Source organism: Teleopsis dalmanni, chromosome 2 (assembly GCF_002237135.1).
Source record: "Teleopsis dalmanni isolate 2A chromosome 2, ASM223713v2, whole genome shotgun sequence".
Classification (NCBI taxonomy): domain Eukaryota; kingdom Metazoa; phylum Arthropoda; class Insecta; order Diptera; family Diopsidae; genus Teleopsis; species Teleopsis dalmanni.
The window spans coordinates 140718768-140732152 of record NC_051847.1 but is presented as its reverse complement, the minus strand read 5'-3'; the positions used below and the strand labels follow the sequence as shown (position 1 = coordinate 140732152).

General features: G+C 29.7%; 2 protein-coding genes across 2 annotated transcripts; one reads left to right on the top strand and one right to left on the bottom strand.

Annotated features, from left to right (window-relative positions):
* LOC119685617 lies at positions 1-445 on the top strand (the record flags this gene model as incomplete). Its single annotated transcript, XM_038099956.1, is given in 1 exon segment — positions 1-445. A coding segment is annotated over 1 exon segment (325 nt), but the record flags the coding sequence as incomplete, so codon positions are not given.
* A 5078-nt stretch (positions 446-5523) lies between these two features.
* LOC119675842 (HEAT repeat-containing protein 5B-like) lies at positions 5524-13384 on the bottom strand (the record flags this gene model as incomplete). Its single annotated transcript, XM_038087060.1, has 6 exons — positions 5524-5966; positions 8109-8123; positions 8471-10448; positions 11078-12040; positions 12100-12972; positions 13364-13384. Coding segments are annotated over 6 exons (4179 nt in total), but the record flags the coding sequence as incomplete, so codon positions are not given.
* Between the last annotated feature and the right edge of the window lies 1 nt (position 13385).

The window sequence follows — 13385 nt, the reverse complement described above, 5'->3', positions numbered from 1 at the left end:
TTGTTCCAGCTTAACTATAAAAGCTGAATCAACTGAAGAACCTATTTTGAAAAGAAGAAGATATTTGCAAAACAACGTATCTTCAGACGATATAACAAACACATCAAAAACTATTAATGGAAGTGCAACTATATTAGGTAATACCGGTAGAGAACTTGAAAGATTAGAACTGCCGTCGTGTAGTTTAGAGCAGCCTGGTACTAGTACGAATAATAGCATAGATCAAATAAAAATTAAAACGGAAAATCGATTTGATGAATTAGAACATTGCCATCTATATTTAGATATAGTTAAAGAAGAACACGTAGTTAGTGAACCTCAATAAAATTTGTTTTGTTAATTTATATTAAATAATTTAAATCCATATAATTTATATTATTTATAACTAAATGAATGATAACCTTAAAATATCAGCGTAAAATGCTTTCTTTTTAATTTTTAAACCTAATAGATAAATTTAAAAAAAAATTGTTTGAAAAAATGATTATTTCAAAAATCATATTTTATATAATGAACTCAAATTAAGTCTGTAATAACGTTATAACGTATAGAAAAATATTCAAATATGTGAAAAAAAAATCAATAACACAAATTGATTTCTAATGTCCGTTTTGACGAAGGAAACTATATTCTTAATATAAACTATTGTTTTCAATAGAATGTAATAAAATTGCAATAACAAAAACTTTTTTATTATTTTTGTTATACTAAAAATGTAATTTTCATTTATTGAAGTAAAGTAAATTTTAATTTCTAAATTTATTCGAAATTTATTATTACTTTGTTCAAAAAAAAAAAAATTAGTAAAAAAAAATTCTTTTTTTTAACTGCAGAAAACTATATTTGGCATTTTTCGTTCCAATAGTGTAACCAGAGCAACCAAACTAGCCTATCGTTTTTCATTAATATCCATTAAATCATGGTAAAAATCATATATAGGGTGGAAGTTTATTTCTAAATAAATGGTTATGTAAATACAAAAATGATCAAATAAAAGCTTGATTACTAATTTTTTGTGGCGAGAATAAAATGATCTCGAAGTAAAAATTAAATTAAAAAAGAGATTTTGAATTCCTTAATTTATTCGAAATTTATCGAATAAATTTTACTTTATTATTTCATTTATTATTTAAATTTTAATTTATTTTTAATTATTTTTTAAAAAATTAAACAAACAATAAAAAAATTGGAAACAAATAGTACTGAAATTTAACAATTAAAAAATAACTATAATTAATTAAACTATAAAATTTTTTTTAATTTATTTATCGAACTGTTTATTAAAATGATTATATATTTTTTAATCTACCTGTAGTTCACATCTTGTTAAATAATACACGTCATTCTTCAATATGTAGTATTAATAATATTAACTTATAATCGCAATCCTGATGATGACTCTCAAGGAGTGTCTAAATATAGAGTATAATAAATAATATTAAACGTTGAATTATTTAACAAGAAGGGACCCAGAGCCAGATTAAAAAATTTATAAAAAACCATCACAATTAATTAATTTAAATATTCTACAACTGGCTTATTATTTATTATAGTAAAATTACAAAATCGGGACTTTTAAAGGTTTAAAAAAAAAATATTGATTAAGAAAATCTTTTTTTATACTGTGAATTTAATTTGTTACATACATATATACATATAAAAATTTGTCTCCCTGTATTTCATGAAATAGCATAAAAAGTAATTATAAAAAACATGAATAAAACTTACCGGCACGGTACAAATATTTAATATATGCATAACGCTTAATAAATAATTTATTAAATATTTGTATGGTCGTATGTGAAGGAAGTCTTCTGTGTTGTGGAAGAAAAACATGTTTAAAGAGAAAACTCAGTTAAATTATTTATTTTTAATAAAACACAATATTTTAAAAATTAATTACAGTATTTATTTTCAAGAACAGAAATTTATTATTCACTTTTAATTTAAAATAATTTATAATTTTAATAAACAAATAGAAATCTTTTCACATATACAGTAATGTAACTAAAAACAATATTTTGTTTATGACCGGCAACGAAAGACTAAATTGAAAATATATTGAGCGACAGCCAAAAAATTCCGTTTTGGTCAATTACCGTTTTGGAAGATGAATTTAATCGACATTGTTGCATTTTTATTTAAACAAAACATTTAAAAATAAGTAGAAATTATTAATTCATCTAATTAGTAATTAATTACTTCATTTTATTGTTGTACTTTGTATAGAGTTCATATTTATATGTTAATATATCAATTTTCTTCTAATTTATTGGAAGAGTTAATTTCTGTTTAATTTATTATGTATAAAAGTAATTTGAAAATAATCAATAATATTTAATGAAAAAGGATTAGTAGGCTGCTCTAGTTGCAGTGGCAAAATTTCCACAAGGGTATAAATTGTAAAAATATATATTTTGAAAGCCCAAAAAAAAAACAATAAAAAATCATTCATTAGTTGTTGCTTCAGACATTATTTTTTTTTTATACTGACAGTAAGTAGACTTACCAATAAAACAACAAAAATATGAATAAACCAAAAGGGATTAAATAGTTGAGATTTTTTTTTAATTTAAATAATTCAATAAAATAATAATTAATATTATTATAAAATAAAAAAATAAAGACGTAGGGTCTTTATAAATAAAATAATATCTCTAATAAAACGAAATAACCATTTTTTAAAAAAACAAATTAATCACAATATGTTATAAGCTATTTTATTGTATCATTTTGAAGACTGTATACAAATTTTTGTACAATTACTTGAAATCAAATTTTAGAGTCAACATTTCCATACAATTCATACAAATATTCTTTCAATCAAACAAAAAATGCAGACTTTGAAAAAAAAATCCAAATCCTTTTTTGGGAACATTTTATGAGTGTTCTCAGTAAAGCTTCATAATCGCACGAATTGTATGTTTGAAGAATTGCGGTTTAATCTTTTAAATAGATTTAATTAGTGCAAATCAAGTGAATTTAAACAATTTATTGCATTCGACCACCGGTATCTTTAGAACGGAACCTGAAAACTATTACAAATGAATTAAAACAGATTTGGAATCCATTCAATTCCGCATTTTTGGATTTATTATGATGATTCCATTTGTTTTGCCCTCATATATAAACAAAATGTTCGAAAATGTAGAAGAATTTCTTTTACAAATGGACTCTATTAGGATGGTTTTGGTTATATTATGATAATTATGAAAATTATATGATAAACCATTAACACGAAACAAAAATTATTCATATTTTTGATACCTCGTCATGTCGAACCAAATGATCTTATCTGTCCATCATTTAATACTGAAAACACTTATAAAGATTTTTTACAGTTTTTTTTTATTATTTAATAGCTCTAACATTTTTCTTCGCTGCTGACGGAGTTTTAATTTCTTTTGTTATATTATTATTGTTATAACAAGGGACAATGGTGTACTGCGATCTATGGAATCTTTTGCACTATTCCTTGAAAGACTCACCTAAAGTAATACGACGATTTTAAATAAAAATATCTCTTGGGTCAAGGTCTCTAACATTAATCAATTCGATGACAGTCGTATGAAGATAGTTTGCTTTTTCTTTTTTTTGATATTCACAGAACTCGTACAGATAAGATAAGAAAAGTTTCAACTTTAATTTCACAGGATCTGTAGGTGTCAGCTACGTTTAGTCGCATCATTGAAAGGTGGTAGAAAACGTAAGCATGTCCAGTTAAGAAATAAGTGTCTAAACAGAGTTTAGTCTGTGAAATCTGTTTTGATTGTTTTGGAATTGACACAAGATTTCTCAAAACTAATTTTTAACGTTTCTAGGTATTGATTCGGAGGAATATATGGGTTCTATTAATGGAGACATTATGCTCTTATTCGCGGAACTGTTTTCCAGGATGTAAATATATATTTGTGTTAAGTTGAGGGTTATTACTCTTATAGTGTACCATAAGAGAGCAACGCAAAACCTATTTACAACATAAAAACAAAAACACATATACAAAAATAACTCTGTTGTCTTGTGTACAACAGGAAACAGTTTTTATGTTAAAAATTAATTTAAATAGATAATGTCAAATAGTAAACTATCTACTGCAAATAAATTATTGAATTCAATATTGAATTGAATAAATTATTGAATTTGCATTTGATGTACCTTCTGCTCAAAAAGTACTCGGATTTTGTAAATAAAATACAAATTTAAATTTTATTCCAAATTTATTTTATCTCCTTCAAAATATGCTCCTTCTAAAGCGATACACATATGCCAACGCTTAACCCAATCTTCCATACACTTTTCGTAGGCTCGTGAAGGTATGGCTTTTAGTTCCTTCAGCCAATTTTTTTTTTCCGATACAATCGACTCAAAACGCTTACCACGAAGAGGCAATTTGAGTTTCGGGAACAGGAAAAAGTCACACGGATCCAGATCTGGCGAATATGGTGCCTGAGCGATGACAGTGGTGCCGTGTTTGGTCAAAAAATCGCGTACAACAAGAATTTCTATACTAACAATCGCTAAATGCACTTAAGGTAGTTTCACATTAACAGCTATTGTAAACAAACTAATTGACAAATGGTACCAAAAGAAGGGTGTAAATGTCAAGGAAGGGTGTACCAACATAACAAAAAAAATTTTTTTGAAAAGGGTCTATTACTTTAGGAGTAGTTAACAAACAACGATATCCGGATACTTTTTGAGCAAAACTACAAAATGTAATAAACCTTTAGTTCTCCACTTAAACGTTACTAATTAATAACTTTAGTAGAATGTGATTACGGTATTAAAGCTTATAATATTTTGATAATTAATTGATAATTAAGAATTATTTTCATTTAATATTTAATATATATTCATTTAATAGAATTTTTGCGGTATCCATACAGCTGGTTCGATTGTCATCAGTGTTAGAGATCGCTTCCTGACACTTACAGTTCAAAACATTGTGTAATGGCAAATAAAATTAACAAATAAAAATTAAATTTGCAATTGGTTAATGCCTTGATATATAAATATTTTTTAAATTGGTTGATGCAATCCAATCAAGAACTACTTTCTTGGACAAATGATATCAAAACAGGGAAATATTATTGTTAATATTTATATGAGGATATCAATGAACAAATAAATATATAACATTAATTTTTTTTTTTAAATATCATTAAATTTATATAAGATAAGTAGTTCTCCCCTACTTCCATGCCGTAAAGAGTTTGTAAAAAATTGATTTGATGATTTTTTTTATAATATAAGTATTTATTACATATATGTTATATAGAATTTTGATTAAACTAATAATAAAATTTTATATTTAAATTATATATCGTTGATATCTGCTTTTGATGGAAGTTTAAGCTGTGTACATATATATAAAATAATATTTTATACAATAAAATAATTTAATATTAAAAACATACTAATACAGACGTTTCTTTATTAATAAATACCTTAAACGAATACTCTCATAAAATAAAATAATTTATATATAGATTAAAAGTAATGTATTAAAATAATGTAAATTAATTATTTTTAGTATAATTTTAGTATAATTGCATAAACATCACATATATTTGTATGTAATTTCAACACTTCGTAATACACGTTTCCAAAAAGTGTACTCGTATTATCCCCTCGAATTCAATGAAAATTGCTGAAGTCTGTTTTCAGTTTGATAGTAGGTTTCTGCGGCTTTTGTGCTGCACCCGCACTTCGATTATCGTTCACTTTGTTCGCAATGTTTATTGTGTGCTGCTGATTTCGTATGGCTACCTCAAGTTTTTGACGTAACTCCTGTGTCTGTCCCATCAATGTTTTGAATTCCTGTGGATATTTGGGTCCAATTTTCATTAACCACTGTAATGATTGCTCATGTAGCTGCCGTTGATATTTGGGTAGGGTACGCAATTTACTAGGCTCAGCCAAAAAGTTGATGAGCACAGGAACAAGTAGTGTTAGCATTTGAATACCTGAAGAAAACAGTTAAGTTTGTTATTAATTTTAAAATGCTTTTTTTAACATTTGTATGAATTGTTTACAAAGCAGGCATTGTTTTTAAATTATATAGAAAGCGATCAATTAAACAGTTATTCATTCACATATCATCAGATCTATATCAGTTTATGGGTAGATACTTTTTTACTGAATCATAATGACATATGGAGATATTATATATTAATAAGCCAAATTTTAAATTATTTATGCATTTAATCGAAATATACATAATTTGTAACAAATTAAAATCATATGTAGTTACTGTTAATAGTTATAATCGATATTTTTTAAGTGGTACAGAATTTAAAGTTACATAAAAAAAAGCACATATAACATAAACATACCATAAATACATATGACTGGATATGACTCATTTCAGTCAATTTTTGTTATTTGATATATATACATTAATATATAATTTAAGGAAAAAATTGATGAAAAATTATTTCAGAAATATGGCTGTCACATCAGTGTCTAAAGAATTTCCTCCTGGAGAATAAATTTTCTATCACTTTCATAATTAATTGAGATCATGCGCTTAAAATTTAGAGTTTGGAAAGGAAATAGGAATGCTTCTGGAAATTATACTGTCATCATGCTCGCCTAGAAGTAAGGTATGTAACATCATTCCTACGAACGCCATTAATAATGAAATTTCGATTTGCTAAATTCTTTATCTAAAACCTAAAAGGTTTTGGGAATGTTGTGAAATCGTTAAGTTAGATCTCAATAGTTATAACTGTTTTACGACGGAAATAATTTTAGAATTATTTATCGATTAGCCAACTAAGTTAGGCGATTTTGTAAATATCAATTTTTAATCGCTATCACATTAAAAAGAGCGATTCAGAGGGGTTCAGAAGTAATCTTTTTTCATGTAGTAAGATGCATTATACTGTTTATTTCAAATTAAATAGAGTCTAGTGATTGCAATCGATTTTAAACAATGAGTAGGATAAAACAATATGAAAAACTTCGTAATACATTTCACAAATAGTTTAGATTAATTATAATTGTGATCCCAGGACTATTGGAATTGTGTTACCGTATAAAACTCAAAAGTAGGCACGTATTCATGGAAGGAGGTTTGAGGGGCTAAAACTTTTGAAATATATCGTTGTACTACAGTTATATACATATATATTCATTAGCAAGGGGTCATGCTAGTTTATTAGATAATATATATTTTTTTTTTAATTTTATTGAAATGATACTTCTGCTCTACCTGTGTGATAACAATCTTTTTGAGGAATGGTCTCTACAGATTTATTGTCTATTCCTGTAATAGAGTGGAATAATTATATAAAATATGAGTCATTTATAATTGTCACATTGAGAAAAGATCTCGACAGCCACTATTCTTTACTTTCGTATGAAAGTTAACAATATTCATTTTTATTTTTTACGAATAATATATTGCTGTATCTGAGCGTAGTCCTTGAGATAGTAGCTTGGTTCGTTTTTGTGACGAACAGTGAAACTACAATGTAACATTTGAGCTTCATTTTCAATATTACATTGTCAACATTAAAAAGTTTCAACGGAATATAAACACGGTTTTTCTTGAAACTTTAAAGCTAGTATCCTTTTCTGGATGCCTTTGCTTATTAGGAACTGCCATATATGTTAGACGTTTTTTGTGAAGATAAATATTGTGGGATAAATATAGAGTATTCTTATTCTTATTATATGTAAAAGTACAAAATAAAGACTGCCCAACTTTTTGAATAAACATGAACAGTTTATATCATAAATATCTTATAGAATCTAGTATAAGAAAAAAAAAATAATAACTGATGATGATGGTGATGATGATGTGAATGATTAATTATCGTACGCTTGTGGGATAAATTGCTGGTGCGTTTGTTATAAGAGTAAAAAAACTGCAAACAGTAAAATTGAACATGCGGTATTTATATACATTTAACAAACTTAGTGAGAGTGCAGAGATTATATTTAGTTACTATACTTAATTGTAAGAAAACAACACATAAAGCCAACAATAGATTCGTGCCCGCTATGTACTTCAATATACAATAAATTTTAAGACTTATAATACATATATGTATTTAGTATCGAGCAACATTTTTTATTGTTCCTCTTCATATGATAATTACCTTGCAATAAGTTTCCTATTGTTAATTAAATAACGACAAAATTTGGGATGGAATTATTTGTTTTGGGTTGTGTGATTTTGAAATGCATTTAATTGAGAGATAGAGAAAGAAAGTTAATTAATAATTACATAATATTGCTTTGATAAAATTTAGGAGTGGGATTTTAGGCTTTGGACGTAATAAAAAATTAACACACAACACAAGGGAGTGTTTAAATACTTATTTGTAAAAAATTAATAAATAAAATATATATTTAAAAAAACAAGAAAACTCTCAGATAACTTCGACAGACTAGGCTTATTTAAAGAAACGCTAGGCAAGGTTTATTAATTATATGAGAAGATACTTATATATATACTTACGATTTTGCGGCTCCGCCAACTCAATTAAAGTCTGTACTGTTACGATGCTCTCCAAAGTAATTTGCAATTCCATATCTGTGCGTGGTATTTTTGTTGTTTCCATATATAAACCTTCGATGATGCGTGGAGCTAGGGCATGTATATATGGTGTAGAGGTCTTCAGATCAGCTTTTGAAAAAATCGAACGAGCTGTTTGAATGCATTTTAATTTGACTGACAAATTATCAGATTGCATGCATTGTCGAAAATGATTAATACATGGATATTGCAATGAAGGAGCTGATATCAAGAAAGCCGGTGTATGTAATATAAAAACAGCTATAGCAAGTAACATTGTCACTTCATCGACTTTGCGTTCGTCATCATCACCAGCAGTTTTTGTCAAGTCAATTATAGTTGCAAGTGCGCTTTGTAGCAGTTGTTGCCAATCGCTTGATACTGTCTCATTTTTTGCCCAATTATCAATACATACCGATTTAAGTGTGTGCAATGCGGCTTGTACCGCACTTGTATTTGCTAGTATAGTTGAGTCAATCGAAGATTTATTGGCAATCTCTCTTATAATAGATGTTGTCATGAACAGTATAGTTGGTAGAATTGTAAGTGCACCTTGTGGTGAACAGAGTGCTGTAAGTTCCTCAACACATTGTAGACCACTTGCAACTAGCATACCATTATCTTCAGATAGTACTGAAAAGAAAGACTGCGAAGAACTATTTTTTGCTGCTAGTTCTTGCTGAAATTGTATTGTGCTTAATTTGCTGGCAGCACTAGGATTCATAGTTGGTATCTGTCGTACAAAAACGCATAAGCACACTTCTAAAACTGCATACACATGTGAATCGCCAGGCGGAATTTCACCTTTAGTACCACCTTCGCCTAAGTTTTCTATTTCTGTGTTTAGTGAAATATTTTCACTATTATCCGTATTTTTGTGCTGTTCCAGATATACATTCTTTTTTGTTTCCAAGTCTTCTTTTGCGGCTTGTATGGATTGCTTGAGAATTTCCATGCAGAGTAACTGCACCAATAACTCATCTCGCGTTAAAATTTGGCGATGTAAAACATTGCAAAGTTCAATCGTTAAAGCTTTATCTTTGACTAACTGTTGTCGTGCCCAATTCGAATCGAAAATTGTGTATAAAGATTGTAGACAACTTAAAACATTTTTGGGTTTTTCCGAAGTACGTGTACTACATAACGCTTGCATACAAATTCCAAATATCATATGGAAACGATCTGCTGATAGTGAACCATGTGTTATATTATTATTAGCTTCAAAATTTGTCTTATCCGCAACACCATTAGAATTAGCGGAGTTCGTGTTTAAATGTAAAGCAAATCCTTCATCCTTAAGCCATAAGGAAGCTGCATAAAGTATTGGGGGCCATGATGTCAAATAGTGAGGCTTGGAAGAGTTTATGGTATCAGTAGTGTAAAATGCACCTCCATCATGTGGTAACTGACTTTGAAACTCAGCTGGTAATAATAAAAGCGCGTGATCTTTCATAGCTGCCAGCCAATGCGTCGATAAATTGCTTAATTCTGGCTTAACTAAGCTTAACAAACTTTCACCGTGACTTTCAAAATCACCGAAATCATCATTCATTAAATCACCATTATCTAAGTCTAAGCCTGTAGTTAATGGCGAAATGCTGTTGGTTGTTGTTAGTTTCTTCTGAAACAAAGAAGCCGGTGCTGAACCATTGCCGATCATAGCAACAATGTATACTTCAGCCCAAGCTTTTAAAATGCTTAATTTCTCTAGTGTAGCCATAGATTCGTTGTAAAGTTGTGTGCTGTTGGTTTTCGAGTGTAATTTATCAAGTGATGATACTAACAACTGATGTACGCGTCGTAAATCATTCAAATCTCGTGCTACTCCAGAACCAATCCAAGCTGAGCAAACTTCGCATGCTGCCGCAGTTACATGTGATGGTGTATCTGGTGAAAATGCAGGCCTTAAGGCAGCACCAACCTATAAGAAATATAATATACAACAATATTTAAATATTTTTTTAAATGATCAATCTGGTTAATTTTATTTCTATATATACCACCTATTTATTAAACAATAATTAACTGAAATAATGAATATTTTGTTATATATAATAATACTCCTCTTACACTCGTCAGTCTAAGGCAGTCTGAGGCACTTAAATTGAGTATTATTTTATATAAAGTAAATTTGTTCAACAAAAACGAATTAAAAGAAAAATTCAGCAAAAAATTTATTATTGGTTATTGATTACTTAATCTCCACTTTTGGAAATGCCGAAACATTAGACTAGGTAATAGATCTCCTCTTGACAATATAATCGACAGAAAATATACTGCGAAAACACTGTAATTATTTTCTAATATAAGCCCCCTAGGTACAATCCTGTTAAGGCCACTGTACTGTTTGTCAGATGAATGGCTGATCAATTTCTAAATATAAACCCCATTATGACTATTGACTTATTTGAACAGTATGACTAGACACCCTGATTAAATATATATATTTTCATATAAATTCGATTGGTGCAGGCCTCAGATTTGTTATAATATTTGAACTTATAACAACAACAACAATAACAACAACAAAAAATTTATCAGTAAACGTACTTGTGCTTGGAATTGTTCCAATAACAGATGACCAGGAAATTCCGGTTCAGGCACACCAGCAAATCGATCTATAATTTCCTGTAGTGTACGTAACCCCTCTAAACGTAATTGATCTGAGTCAGAAGTTGCAGCCATGAATGACATACGTATCAATTCTGCTAAATGTAAAATTAAATAATCACCACGAGATTTAATCATTTGCATTTCTTTAGCTTGTATCAAATCAAAATGTATAGGATTTGCTGATTCACAAGTGGAGATAATTTTTCGAACACATTGCGCAGCAAATACACGTGTAGGCCAGCGTGGCTGCACAGCAGGATGTGTTGAAGTATTTTCCTCAGCATGATATTCAGCGACATCATCATCATCCGCATTATCATCATCGTCATTATCATCTTTTGTTGCATTATCTGCTGCATTTGAATTCTTATTAGAAGGATCACTTTTTGTTGTGTTACTTTCATCTTGTATTGCTGCATTTTCCACAGCAACAGTCAAAACATTCTTACAAAGGCTTAACCAAGAGCTAAGGTTATCTGATGCTAACATTTGTAACATGGAAGTAAGCGTATCGTGTATATTTTTCAACATTTCAGCATCAGTTTCTGAATCTAGCATAGCGAATAGTAAACCAGGAAGCCCAAACTCGGTGATGACAAGATCCGGATACTGTTCTGGTGTAATTGAAAGCGCTAATTCACATATTTCTTTAGCTTCTCGATGTGATAACTGTCGAGCCATACGTACAGCAGCTTTGCGTAACATAAGATAATTACTTGATAATGTATTAACTAGTGTAGGCACTAGAGTTGATAGGTTCACGGTTTTCGGAGCAAACAGATGCAATTGCTGTAGACAACCGGTAGCTTCAGCCTGCACAAGTGGATCGGAGTGTGCTTGCATTATCGAAGCCGCGCACAAGAATGAAGACCGCATAGCACAAACAGCGACTGCATTACCCTGAATATAATATCATGATTAATGTTAATGTAAATAGAAAAAAATTATATTCTACTTACTTGTAATTCTGGACCAACAGTTGTAATTAATGCATTCAGCAAACGTCCAACACACTGGTGTACATCAACATTAGAGTGTGGTACCGCAAGTAAAAGTTTCAAACTTAACGATAGAGTAGCTTCTACATAATTACGGAACATCGGCCCACCGGAATCGGCTATAAGCGATAGAGCATACAACGACCAAACCTGCACAACTGGTGATGAGGTGTCTTGTGCTAGTGCCAACAGTATAGATACACTTGTATTTAAATGCTGTGAAGACCCCATGCCACCAACGTAACGATGCAAACATCCTAAAGCCAAAGAATGACCTGTACGCGTTATAACATCTCTGGCAGATTTTAGTTTATCAAATGAATTTTGTGCCAATTCAGCCGTAAATCGAGAATCGCCTACGACTTGTGCCATACGTCCAAGTGCTTCGCCAGCTGCACAACGTAGTGTAGCATTTGAGCTGACCAATGCTGCAACAATCAAATTAGTTGCACTTTTCTTAACGTTTTCTTCACCAATGCCTGATTTACTATCGGTTAAACCTTTTAGACCGCTTAGGAGCGCAGTGAATATATTCATTTGCACAGCTTCTTGGCGGCTGCTTTTAGCTTGTCGAATGCACTCACCAAAATGTTCCAACATCTGTAAACGGTGTTTGTTGGCGACTTTTGGAAAGATTAGGCCGAATAACGAAACCGACATATCAATAACTGCCACACCTAAAGGCAGTGGACCAGGACATTGCTCTATTTTATTACTCGCATTTAGGGCATTGCTAATGGCTGCTGCGCTCATAACACCAACTGTTGGAGGACGATACAAGCAACAAGGATCATGTTCTAAAGCACCCGACCCAGCGGCGCTATTTGGTTGCAACTGCAATTTTACAGCAAACAATATATGCATTATTATATGTGTAGAACGATATCAAAAAATGTAATTCATATGTATGTATAAATAAAGTACAAAGTAAAAGGAAACCATTATGCATTTTATAAAGCTGTACAACAAATCGATAATCTTATATTATTAAGCTTTAAAAATTCAAGCAAATGAGAGAAAATAAAATAAAAATTTTTAATATAAGAAAGGATAACATACATGCACGTACGAATTCAACGAAAAACTTATAAAAATCCTTGGCTCAACGCCAAATAGTGTAGAGCTTAGAAGTAGCAAACTAAATGCTCTTTAAGTGAAACCATAAAAACACAAGAAATACAGCGAAATAAAATTTTAGTTCACAGAAAACACAAACAACACTTACATGCTCCCCATCTGATTTACGA